This window comes from Hylobates moloch, unplaced genomic scaffold, assembly GCF_009828535.3.
Source record: "Hylobates moloch isolate HMO894 unplaced genomic scaffold, HMol_V3 SCAFFOLD_635, whole genome shotgun sequence".
NCBI classification, from domain to species: Eukaryota; Metazoa; Chordata; class Mammalia; order Primates; family Hylobatidae; genus Hylobates; species Hylobates moloch.
The window spans coordinates 1,219-14,439 of NW_026652910.1; the positions used below are offsets into that span (position 1 = coordinate 1,219).

Below are 13,221 nucleotides of genomic sequence, written 5' to 3' on the forward strand. Positions count from 1 at the left end.
TTAGAGCCATCTAGTAAGATTCGTGTGGTATCTATAAGGAGAGTTTAGCCTTCATCTTGTGTGTAGCCCCTGAGGTAGGAAGAGAACAGTGGGAACACAATAACTTTTAGATACACATTAATTTTACAAATCACAACTTATTCATTGCTTGCCGTGTTTTGCTTATGGTTTTACATTTCAAGTGGAAGGTTTTCAAAACTGTTTTATGTTTTTCAGAAACTAATTTCTTCCTCCCATGCCTGACTTCTCTGAGATGTTCAGTGTTACTGAAGAGCAAAGAGTTCAGAAAACTTCTGATAGTAAAATGATTGAATGAGTCTGTGTAAGATCCATTTGATGAATCTAAACTTGGGAGCCTTACTTGGCAGAGTGAATCTCTAAATAAAGTAAAAATTCTCTTTGTGTGGGTTCCCTGTTGATAATGGTTATGCTTTTTTCTTTTTTCCCAGAGAGCAGACCTGATGTCTTTTCTGTCACAGATCTGACAGAGACAGTTAATGAAGTTTCCAAGCTGAGCATTTCCCATGAAATTGTAGTAAACCAAGATTTCTATGTGGAAGAGACCATTTTACCTCCAAACAGGTGCAGATTCTTCCGTTTTTTTTCCATTTTACTCTTCGGGGCGTAGGTACATAGCACAAATGACTTTTGGTCAGGTTTGAAGCATCTTATTAATAAATTTAATGGTTGAGTGTGTCTTATATAGTACCAACAAATCAGTGTAATTATTACTTTAAAAGGGTCAAAGCAGCAAATTATATTTAAACAGGTAATAAGCCAATGCAGTTACAGGTTGAACATCCCAAATCTGAAATCCACGATGCTCCAAAATCCAAAACATTTTGAGCGCCAACATGATGCTCAAAGGAAATGCTCATTGCGGTATACAAGTATGCTGCAAATATTCCAAAATCCAAAAAATCCGTAATCTGGCTAGGCGCAGTGTCTCACGACTGTTAAGTTCCAACATTTTGGGAGGCCGAGGCAGGTGGATTGCCTGAGTCCAGGAAGTGAAGGCCAGCCTGGGCAACATGGTGAAACCTTGTCTATGCAAAAAATACAAAAATTAGCCAGGCATGGTGGTGCATGCCTGTTGTCCCAGCTACTCAGGAGGCTGAGGTGGGAGGATCCCTTGAGCCTGGGAAGCAGAGGTTGCAGTGAACTGAGATCGCGATCACGCCACTGCACTCCAGTCTGGGCAACAGAGACCCTGTCTCTAATAATAGTAATAATAATAATAATAACTAATAATAATCCGTAATCCAAAATACTCCCATCCCAAGCATCTTGGAAAAGGGGTATTCATTCTGTATTGTCAAAATGTTCATTTCAGGATCTTAGTTAGTAATGAAACATAGAGTGATTTTCAGATCTTTTCAGACAGACTTGGAAGAAGTAACTCCTAGCCGTTCATCTTTTAATTGTCTACAGATTAAACAGGCACAGATGAGCAGATTTTCTAATAGTGGTTTTGTTCACTCTTCATGAGTAGGAAATTTCAGGGGACATTTCTGCTTCATAATCAGTGTAACAAAGATTCTGCGAATCAAGATTAGAACACCATCGATAAATAGTGTGCTTTTACAATTAGGCTTTATATTGGTTTCTCTTAATTATATTAATATAACAATATATGATTAAGAATCATCCAGCATTTATGGATTGAATGCTTCTAGTGTTTATTAAGAGTTAAATGGGTTGATTTCTTTGTCAGAATCTATATTTTATGGTATTTCTAATTTCCCACCTTAAATGCTTCTGTTATTTTGCCACTTTTGGGATTCTGTTACTTAAAGCACCTTGCTTTGTCAGTGGTTCTCTTGATCTTCATAATTCTTAGATTTTCCTTTGTCTGTTGCAAAGGATGGCTTACCTGAAGGAAGTTTTTCACCAAAACCCAGGTCTCGTAGCATCTCCCTCATTGCCTTTATAGTCCCTGCGGCCCGAGTTAGATTTATTTTTCTCCTGGTAGGGGTGCAGAAAAAAGTGAAACTAAGAGAATGAAGGTCTGTTAAAGCGGCTAGGGATCTCAGGGGGTGGATAGATGAAGCAGGAGGAATAATATTATTTAGGGCTTGGATTTCACTGTGTTTTTTAAATTAACAGGCTTTTTCAAATGTAGTAATACAAAATGTATACTGGATAAGAGGTTGAAATGAGTTTGGGGTTATCCATTATCTACAGATAATTGACAATTAGTTTTCCCTTTGGACTTATAAAATTATACTAAGCACAGTTACCGGTTTTTAGGGGAAATCTCATAATCAGACATTTATTCAACAAACATTTATTGAGTACTTATTAGGTGGAAGGCAGAATGTTGAAAGCTGAAGACATATAGCTGAGTGAGTCACTGTCTTTGCCATCTAAAAGCTTCTGTAGGGAAGATAGTCAAATAGCTACTGTGCAGAGTGATAAGTTATCTCATATCTAGTGTGTGGAGTTCTATGCAGTGCTCAGCTACCTGGGGAAGGTCAGTGAAGACTTTCCTAATAAGGTAACCCTTGAATTTAAGTCTTTTCAGGTGCTTTAGGGCAGAAGGGACTCTCTTGGAAGAGGAAATGTCATTTCAGAGCCATAGAGGGATGGAAGACAATTATATATTAATTATAAGTGGACTGTTATTGTTAGGGCACAGGATGTAGGAGGAGAAAGAAGGTCAAGGGAGGAGAAAGAAGGTTAAGGTAGGAGAAGTGGCAGAATAGGATCATGAAGGGACTTAAAGGCCACGTACACTGCTAGAGATAGGTAGCTTCTGAAAAACTTTAAATGAGTATGCTATTATGATCAGATTTGTATCTTAGAAAACTCACTGATTTTATCAAAAATATGTACCATTGTTGGGGTAAGGTTTTGTGGGTATAAGGTGGCCATTGAATAGACTATAGCAATAGTTCGGGAAAGAGATGACAGTGGGTGGAGACTGATTCCAGAGATATTTAGGAAGCAAAATCTCTGGAATCGGGTGACTGAGTGGATAAAAGACATGAGGGGACAGGAATTAAGAAGGACTACAGTACACACCAGATAGATAATAGTTGAACTTTCACAGGTTAGATTGTTGTGTTGGAGGAGAAACTTTGAATTTTTGTTTCATATATTTTTTAATCACTTGTATTTTTGTAAACAGAAAGCATACGTTACTATTACGTACATACATGCATATATATACACATGTATGTATACACACATATGTGTGTGTATACATACATGTGTATATATATGTATGTGTGTGTGTGTATATATATCTATTTTTTTATTTTTATTTATTTATTTTTTTTGAGACCGAGTCTCGCTCTGTCACCAGGCTGGAGTGCAGTGGCATTATTTTGGCTCACTGCAAACTCTGCTTCCCAGGTTTAAGCAATTCTCCTGCCTCAACCTCCCGAGTAGCTGGGACTATAGGCACCCGCCAACACGCCCAGCTAATTTTTGTGTTTTCAGTAGAGATGGGGTTTCACCATGTTGGCCAGGATGGTCTCAAACTCCTGACCTCGTGATCCACCCGCATCGACCTCCCAAAATGCTGGGATTACAGGCGTGAGCCACTGCGCCCGGCCTACTATTATATTTTTTAAAGAGAAAAAGTCTCAGATTTCTGGTTACAGAACTAAGTATGCATGAGGAACAAATTTAAAGAAGGAAGATAAGGAGTTCAGTTTTGGGCTTGCTGAATTTAAAGTGTCTCAAAAGACCTTCAAGTATTATCAAGAGGTAAAATCCTTTCCTAGATTTCAGGCCTGAAGGAAAAATAGCATCTGGTTCAAAGTTTTAAGTCTATGGCGTGGAAACTAAGTCACACATCCAGGCTAGGTGCAGAACTAGGGTTAGAAGTCAGAGTCTCAACTCCTAGTTTGCGGTTCTTCCTGCTGCAGGAAGAGAGCGTCTCTGGAACCTTGAGAGAATTTAGCCAATGCTTTTCCATCTGAGACTAACTTCAGTTTATTCAGCCCTTCTCAAGTCTAAACATAGGTCCTCCTAGCCTGTCAATTTAATGGTCTTTCATAATTTTAAATGCTGCTTGGGAAATTATGATCCTGTATCAATTCTCTAGGTAAAGAGCAATCTGCTCATTTAACCCTTCTTATAGTGTAGAAGGCAGGTTTGCAGAGGCAATGTACAATGCTTTTTGGAACCATCTGAAAGAACAGCTATTGAGTACTCCTTCTGACTTCACTTGTGCTCTTGAACTTCTAAAAGATGTTAAGGAGGTGAGTAACCAACTCCCATTCGTGGATGGGAAGTTCCTGGGTGTCTCAGAACCTTGGATCGTCAATGGCTATTAACATATCAAGTAGCATACTTTTTTTTTTAACGTGACCTACTACTTAAATAGATAGGATGGGGCAGCTTCCATTTTATTTGTATAAGATGAAACTTGACCATTGGGTGATGACTATAACAATATATAACTCAATTAAACAAATTCTTACTGAAACCCCACTATGGTCTACGTGTTTCAGAATCCCAGAGATGAATAGGCGAGCCCTTGCCCACAAGGGACTTACATGTTTGAGTCAAAAGGCTATTTCAAGGAAACCTTAAAGATTCCAAATTTGCTATTTTATCCTCACATTTTGGAGTAAAACAATCTAAAAATGTCCTTATCTTTTATTAAGAATGCATCATCTCCTTGTGGGTGGTGTGTATTTCATATTTCTTATCTCCCACACATTTAAAACCACATTCTTATTTTTATTCATATTTTTACCTCATTCTACCTAAAAAGTAATAATGACCACTACTATAACTGATCCCAGTGAAACCTTGAATGGTAATTGTCCTCGAAACAGAAAGAAATAATGCTCTCTAAGAAACGTAGAGACTCAGTTCTCTGCCCCCCAGAAGACATAATCTGGGATGCCTTTGGCCTAAGAGCGTAGTTCATTGGAGAAAGTTTGAGGTTCTAAACAGAACTTGGCTCCTTTGATTTCCTTTGTTGGGCAGACCTTGCTATCACTGCTATTACCATGGCGGAACCGCCTAAGAAATGAGATAGAAGAAGCTCTGGACACAGATCTCCTCAAGCAGGAAGCAGAACATGGGGCCCTGGATGTCCCTCATCTTTCTAACTACATTCTCAATTTGATGGCTCTGCTATGTGCACCAGTTCGAGATGAAGCGATACAGAAACTAGAGACCATAACAGATCCAGTGCAGTTACTGAGGTGAGAGTCTAGATGTGCTGTCCCCCAAATCTGCCTTAGACACTGTGCTGGAGAACTCTGAGCCAGCTACTGTGATATAGCCCCTGTCTTATCTAGCTCTTGTGTACTGACAACCTGACTAACACACCTTTTCTCCTTTCCGGATTATTGGCTTTTATTTTCCAAGGACAGTCTCTCAGGGTTCCTTTGATGATCTTTAGATCAGTTGGGTCACCTTTATGTCATGATACTGTTAAGACATTAAGGTATAGTAATTCTTTCTCCTATAGAGTGCAAATTGCCTTTTCCCAGATGTTGTCCTGTTTGTCCCAACTCAAACCTTGTGAGGGGACAGGAAAGAGGATTATCCGTGTTTCACAGCTAGAAGAACCAGGACCCGGAAAAGTAAAATGATCTGCTCAGCGAGTTAGAAATTCAGTCACCCACATCCCAGCTACCCACATATAATTGTTAACACCTTGATGATTTTCCTTTCACTGACTACCCTTTTTTCAAGGTGACAGAATGACTACAGGCAAAAGAGCTCTAATCTGGTTGTTAAAGTGTCAGGAGGTATAACTGTCCTTAGTTTTGCCATCAACTCACTCTATGGCCTTGGGTCACTGGCCACAGTACCATTATTCATAAGTTGAAGCAGGACTGTTTGTTTTTAAGGCTTCTTCTAACTCTCAAATACTCTGCTTTTAAGGCTCCTTGCTTGGATTCCACCCTTCCAGACTAGATTTCCTTTAATAGTGTAAATGTTCTGTTTCTCCCTATGGCAGGGGCATCTTCCGTGTTCTGGGCCTAATGAAAATGGACATGGTGAACTCTACCATCCAGAGCTTTCGACCCTACCTGCAGGAGCATTCCATCCAGTATGAAGAAACTAAATTCCAGGAACTCCTTGATAAACAGCCCAGTATATTTAAAATTTAAGGGCAGGAGAGGGGAGATTTGACCTCGGGTCTGCCTTCTTATAGCAATAGAGGCTACTTTCTATTTTTTGAATAGAAAGTTCCTTCCTTGGGCAAGGGGTAGGGAGAAGCAGTGTTCCTCTAAGATAGAAAGATCTACAAAATCACTTCTTTGTAGACCAAGAGTATGTCTCAGAGCCGTCGTCTTTAAGCCTTGGAATTTTAAGATGCATATTCCCTTCTCGTCATAGTTCTCCTGGATTATACCACAAAATTGCTAACCAAAGCAGCCACAGACATCACTACACTATGTCCGAGTTCTCCTGACTCACCTAGCTCCTCCCGCAGCATGGCGTGTTCACTTCCAAACGGGGCAGGTAACAACTCAGAGCCCCCCAGTCCAACAATGGTGCTATACCAAGGCTACTTGAACCTCCTCCTCTGGGATCCTGAAAACGAAGAATTCCCGAAGGTAGGGATGTGTGTTTGGGCATTGCCTTGTTCTATGGTATTCAGTGCCTCCATTCAAACCCTCCTCTTCTGATGGGCTGTCCTTCGCTCCCTCACCAGACTCTGCTGATGGATGGAATCCGGCTCCAGGAACTGGCGTTCCAGTTGCACCAGTTAACTGTCCTGGCCTCAGTCTTGCTAGTGGCCAGAAGCTTCTCTGGTGAAGTTTTATTCAGCTCACCTGAATTTGTGGATAGACTGAAATGCATCACCAAGGCCCTAACTGAGGAATTTATCTCCAGGTAAGATTCATAGATCTCTGTTAGAGAGGGAAATGTGTGGTATTTGGGACATAGGTAATATCAATACTATTATTGCTTATTCTTCATCACAAACCACACAAAGGCCCTTGGAAATGATCTGCAAAGATTTTGGTATCTTTGATAAGTTGTACTGAGGTTTGGGATACAGAAAATAAAACTTATTTTCCAAAGAGGAGAGTGTGGAAGCCAGTTTGCTACAAATATTCCTTATGTGTTTGCTAAAAATGAGTCATTATATACTTGATTGAATGACAGTGGATCTGTGCTATGTATATCCAGAAGTTGATCAGTTGGTCAGTGATACTGACCATTCACTGCATGTGGGGGCAGGGATATTATACCAAAGTACAAGGAAGAGTAGGAAGTCCAAGCCTCTTAATATATTTGCAATTTAATGGGTGGGGTAGGAGAAAAGCCATGAAAAATATCCAATAGAGTCTTAAAACAATATTTAAATACAGTTGATGGGACTGGAGAATGCTGAGTAGATCCAAGGATGGAACTGAACCCTTGCCCAATTTACTTTGTTTTCATTGAAGTGGCGTATGGTGCTGTATGTTTGGATCAGGTGGTACCTTGCGGGTAACAATGAGTGTATTTCATCCGCCCAGTGGCTAATGCTGTCTTCTGGTGGCAGAGAGATGGAATTCTTCCTGGAATAGGCGTGGCTTGTGGTATGAGGCTCTCCGGGCTTTGCCTCTCTGCCAGGCCCACTCTGCATTCTATCCCTTATTATCTAGGCCTGAAGAGACTATGCTGAGTGTGAGTGAACAGGTGTCTCAGGAAGTCCATCAAGGCCTTAAGGACATGGGCCTCACTACTCTGAGCAGTGAAAACACGGCGTCTCTGGTTTCCCTCAGGGCGTGCCTATATCACCTCCCTCCTCAACCCCTAGAAAGTGCGCCCTCTCACCGTTACATCACCAGCTTTCCTTCATGCAGTTTAGGGTGCTAAGAACACCCAGACACCACTTCTCCTCGCTTTATTTTATTTTGGTGTGGGTGAGGAACAGTGATCTAGGTTTGAGGTTCCTGCTCTTGGATATGGCCATTGAAGGGGTGAAGGGTTTACATCCAACTACTGGCTTTCTTTAGGATGGGGGTTACAGGAGGGTGGGATCTCAAGGAGTGCTGCATGGAGGGGAATTCTGAGATCATTAAGGGAATGATGCCATTAAAGCCTCATGAGCAGACAACTAGGACGAATGGAATCCATATTTGCAAAGATCAGCAGCAATTATGCACTAGGGCTGAGGGCAGGTGCTATAAGCAGGGCCTCCAAGGGTAAGGATATCAGTTCAGAGGCAAGTTCTGGGACAAACTCTTAGGAGTGCAGAGTAATAACAGGAGCCAGAGGTATTCTGAGGGAAGGCACACAAGTTAGTTGGAGATGAGGGATGGAAAAGGGCCTGAAGGCTACTCTCCTCGGGAGTTTCTACAGCTGCTTCTGGGCTCATTTCCCCACAGAGGCTCCTTGTGAGAAGCACCCCTTGTTGGAGGTGTTTAGGAACTTGATGCCTTTGTACATGATGGGCAGGAAGAGAAGCAACATATGGGGAATAATGCCTCCTCTCAGAGCTAAGCCCTCATGAATTCCATAATCCAGGCCTCCCTGCCACCGTGTCCCTAAGCAGAGTGCTCCAGGGCCCGGGGAAATGAGCAGAGCAGCTGTAGCTGGACCATCCTGGCTGTGGCTGCCCTTTGCTGCTGCCCTCCATCCTAATCAGCCCTTGCTTACACCTCACAGTTCTCACCATACCACAGATAATCTACCCGCAGCTTGGTACAGGCATCAGCAGTGGGCGCTGTCCCTCACAGATTTTTTTGACCAGCGTGGAGCCCAGATACTGTGGAAACAAGGAGTGACGAGGCTTAAGAAACTCTGCATCACTACCCCTGGGTGGCTAGCCAATTCAGGACCATGCCTCTGGCAGTGTTCTCTATCCAAAAGATCACCAGGAGCACACCTGGAGCCAAACAAACGCGGGCTTTTGACTCCTTGCAGTGAGGGAGAATGTGAACCAGGGAGACCCACGGGGGATCTCCCAATAAGAGGGTGTTAGGGATGACTTAGGATCTGGGCTTGTGTTTATTGACTTTTGTGGCGGATTTAAGGAAGTCAGGGCTTGCTCTGGATTGGATTGCTCTTGGGAAGTGGGGATAAATCTAGAAAAACGAGTAGAAATGACAGGGTGCAACTTGAGAGACTGGCCATGGCCCGGCGCACTCGCTCTTGCTCATCCCCTCTTCTGGAGGCTTTAGCTGCCACGTTGTGAGGACATTCAAGCAGCTTTTGGTGCGGCCTACGTGGCAAGGAACATAGGTCACATATTTCGAAGTCAGAGCAAGTCTGAACAGTGTTTGTTAGTTGTTTGTTTCAATTCCTTAAATATTCAGACAGATCTTTGCCTGAAAGGTTTGATTATAACTCTATCAGCTAAAGAGGTCTATAGAGCAACAATCGTCTTCATTTTTTCACAATTAAATGGCACCTGCATCTTCAGACAGAAGAGCCAGTGGCTCACTTTCCAGAATTCAAGGTAGAGCATTTGGAAATGTTAGCAGCTTTAACAAACCTCATCATCTACAGTGCCAGGCCCTAGTCTAAAGTGCCAGCACTAGTCTAATTTCCCAGCCCACTCTTCTCTCCTGAGCCCGAAAGTCTTATGTACAGCTCTGTGTGGCACAAGGTGAGTGGTAGTACCCACCACCCCATGCAGGCTGTGATCTGTGAAATGTATGACAACTAGGGCCCTCCAACACATATCTGGACCACTATGAATACACCTCCACTTTCACCGAGCATGAACTCCCTTGTCTCTCATGTCTGCCTCTCCATCTGTGACTTTGTGTGTCTGCAGGGGAGGCACAAACTAAGTATCTTCGTACAGTGACAGGAGTTTTAGTTTCAGTGAGTGCAGAGCAGGGTCAGTTTGCACGCAAGGAGATAAAGCTGCGGCCATTACTGACTACAAACTCCACTGGGGCCCTAAGTATAGAGTAAAGTGCAAATTCAGAAAAGTCACCAGGGAAGAGGTTTGTGAGGCTGGAGGCTCTGGTGTAAGGGAATACACAAGTATGGAGCCGTGTCTGCATGTCTGAGGATCAGCCTCTGTATGGGGCCTTCCACACAGAATTTCTCGTCAGCACACTGGGAAAAATTTTAACCCCTAACCCTTAGCAGCAGGGTCAATGGGGGGCAGGGATATTGACCAAAAGGAGAAATTCAAAAGGGGCGCCATATTATGCTGGGCCCTCATCAGCTCCGTGGGGCTGTCTCTACACCAAGGGCATAAACATTTTAAATCTCACGCAAATAGTATGAACATCTTAAATTTTAATGGATTCTGCCAAGTGAAACTTAAAATTTTGACATGAAAACCCACAGTACATGAGAAGAGCCTGTTTACTGACATCCTTCCCATCGGGAAAAAAAAAAAAAATAGGCTATTTGATGTCCCAGCCTTTGCACTTCTGAAAATTTATCTTCTCATTTAGTACATTTTCTCAAGTTTTGCGTTACAACTTCTGTAGTTCCTGTAACTGGGAACATTTTCATGGCATTTTATTTGGCATATTTGTTGCTCTTCATGATAATTCCAGGTTGATATCATTTTCTTATTCCTCTATAAAGTTATTTCTGTATCAACGATGTTAATGTCTCATCTGAGATATATTTGCCAGGTTGTCTTCCCAATTATTTCAGATGTCTTTTATTTTTTTGCAAGTAATTTATTTTTTAAATTATAATAGATTTTTTGATTGAAGAAGTAATATGGTTTAGTGTTTAAAAAGTTAATGAAGAATATCTGGAGGTCTTAGAACTTCAGCCTCTGGAATGATCAGTGTTAAAGAGCAGCCCCAGCAGGCAAGTTATTAATCAGCTCTAACTTTTCCCCTCCTTGTAGGTAGGACAGTGGTAATACCTATTGTGAAAGGTTTCACGAGGATTGAAGGAGATCACATAACAAGTTTTATCCGCAAAGAAGCAGATAGGTGACTTTGTATATGTCCCTTGGCTCTTCCGCAAGCCCAAACTTGGGCTTGTCCCTGCACACTACAGCTTCTCGGGAACCAGCCATATGGTGATTATTGCTGAGTAGGGTATTGATCATGACTTTTCTTTTCTTATGTGTCATTCATTTATTTCCAGAATACAGAAAATATTTCACTATCTCAATAAAAATCACGTTTCTGCCGTCTTTGGTGTTACCCCCAACCCGGTAATAGCCACTAGCCCCCTCAGCCGAGTGTGTAAGGGAGGGGAGGGATAAACTAAGTGTCTTAGTGCAGTGATAGGATATTTAGTTTCAGCGAGTGCAGAGGAGGGTCACTATGATAGTCATGCGTGTCACAACAAAGAAGAGAATTGCTGAGTAGGGAGATTTCATCATGATTGCATTTTACGTTCTTTCAACATTTGTGAGAAAAACCATTTAGTAAGTATTGTTTTATTTTTCCAAATATTTTTCACTGAAGAAAATTTAGAAATTGGAGGTCACTAACCCCTGATGTCAAGAAAGCTATATGGGGTGTTGTGTATGCATACACACACACACACACACACATATATGCACGGTGGGACATAAATACTCTGTATGTGTGTCATCTTTTCATATCCAGAAATATATTTACACAACATTTTTGTGATGAAATTCGTAACCCAGAATCTATCACAAAATTACAAAAATTGTATGTCAGTTACTCTGGATGATTTCAAAATTAATACATTTGTTCTAAAAATAAATGAAATGGAAAAATATGTCCTTATTAGATAAATTTTCTTGTATCTTCCCTTCACCCTGTTAAATTAAATAAGCAGGTGTTCATTGGCCTGAGTCTGTTTTCCTACTTTGAGTTCCTAGGTAACAAACTGAAACCTAACTTAGTTTGTGAACAAATTGAAAACCGAACTAGGAGTATAACGAACAACAGAATCTTAGCCAAACACAGGAGGCTGAGCTCCAGCCCATCACAGGCTGCCAACTGATTAGACCATGTCCAAATAAATCAGAAGCCTAGCTGTAACCAATCAAGTTATTTGTGTACTTTGCTTCCATGTTCTGTCTGTAAATAATGCTCAAGTTCGGGAGCAGAACTCACTGAACCACTTCTGGTACTGACTGATCTCTGATGTATAAATTGTTCTTTGCTCAAACTTTGTTAAACGTATTTTGCCTGAAGCTTTTCTTTTAACAATCGTTTTGCACAGCAAGATGTCTGGTCTTGGTAATTTAGGTTTTGTTTTTGTTTTTGTTTTTGTTTTTGAGACGGAGTCTCGCTCTGTCGCCCAGGCTGGAGTGCAGTGGCGCAATCTGGGCTCACTGCAAGCTCCGCCTCCCGGGTTCACGCCATTCTCCTGCCTCATTTTATTTTCTAAATATATTTCCATGTGTATAATATTGTAAAGCTAGTTTTATAGGAGCATATATACTCTTCAAAGTCTGGTTCACTATATATGCACATACTAATCTTTAATTTGCCTTTATATTTATATATCACATTGCTTTTTTTACTTTTATCTTTACTTTTGGTCATGATGTATACTTCTTCTCTGAGTTATTTCACTCTAGAGTTTTAACAATACTGTTTTAAGTAATCACATGTATTTATATACCAAGCATTTGCTTACAAAATATGCTCCAAATATTTTTCTCAATAATTCACATTTTTATATGTGACTTTCTGTGGGGGGAGGGGTGCGGCGTAGATGGATGTCTTTTTAAACTTTGCCTTAATTTATCTAAATAAATTTGTAATATAACTAAAAGCTTTTCCAGGGTCACAGGTCTAGTTTTAAGTACCCCTGGTGTCTACGTCATGCCCACAAGGTACACAAACATCCCCCTCACTCGATGGCGAAGATGATGGTGGAGATGAAATCCCGCCCCTTAGTTCTAGAGGCTTGGATGTAGAGACACATGGAATGGTGGTGTGTGGAGTTCAGGCAGAAGCACAGGAAAATGACCTCCAGGGAGGGAAGGAAATTAACATTTACAGAATTACTTTAAGCCAGAGGCAGTATACATAGTATCACTTTTAAGCCAAACACGCATTCAATTATCCCCATTATTCACAAATGTAGAATTAGGTCTAAAACTTTTTTCCATTGTGTTCTGAAGCCTTCAAGCCTTTGAAGGCTGGAATCTCCAGTGGGTATCTGATACAACACAATAGCTCAGTTTTATGTTTTCCACCATGAGTCGCATAATTTTTATATTTAAAAAATCAATGAATAAATTAAAACATTTTTTGCACCGCCAGAAGAAAAAAAACTAAAAGTGTGAAAAGCTGTGAGTGAATATTTGTGAACAGTATTACAGACTTTGATCCTAATATGCTTGACCACAAAGGACTTTTGCTCATCAGTAGAGAATGGGGAAAA

At 41.1% G+C, this 13,221-nt stretch overlaps 1 protein-coding gene across 1 annotated transcript; it reads left to right on the forward strand.

Moving 5' to 3' along the window:
• The first annotated feature begins 471 nt into the window (after positions 1-471).
• LOC116464415 (T-complex protein 11 X-linked protein 2) lies at positions 472-10,900 on the forward strand. Its single transcript, XM_058435059.1, has 7 exons — positions 472-582; positions 4,091-4,211; positions 4,948-5,168; positions 5,933-6,069; positions 6,316-6,536; positions 6,635-6,816; positions 10,745-10,900. Exons 2-7 carry the CDS (start codon positions 4,116-4,118, stop codon positions 10,746-10,748), a joined length of 861 nt encoding a protein of 286 aa, XP_058291042.1. The 5' UTR covers positions 472-582; positions 4,091-4,115; the 3' UTR covers positions 10,749-10,900.
• The last annotated feature ends 2,321 nt before the right edge of the window (positions 10,901-13,221 follow it).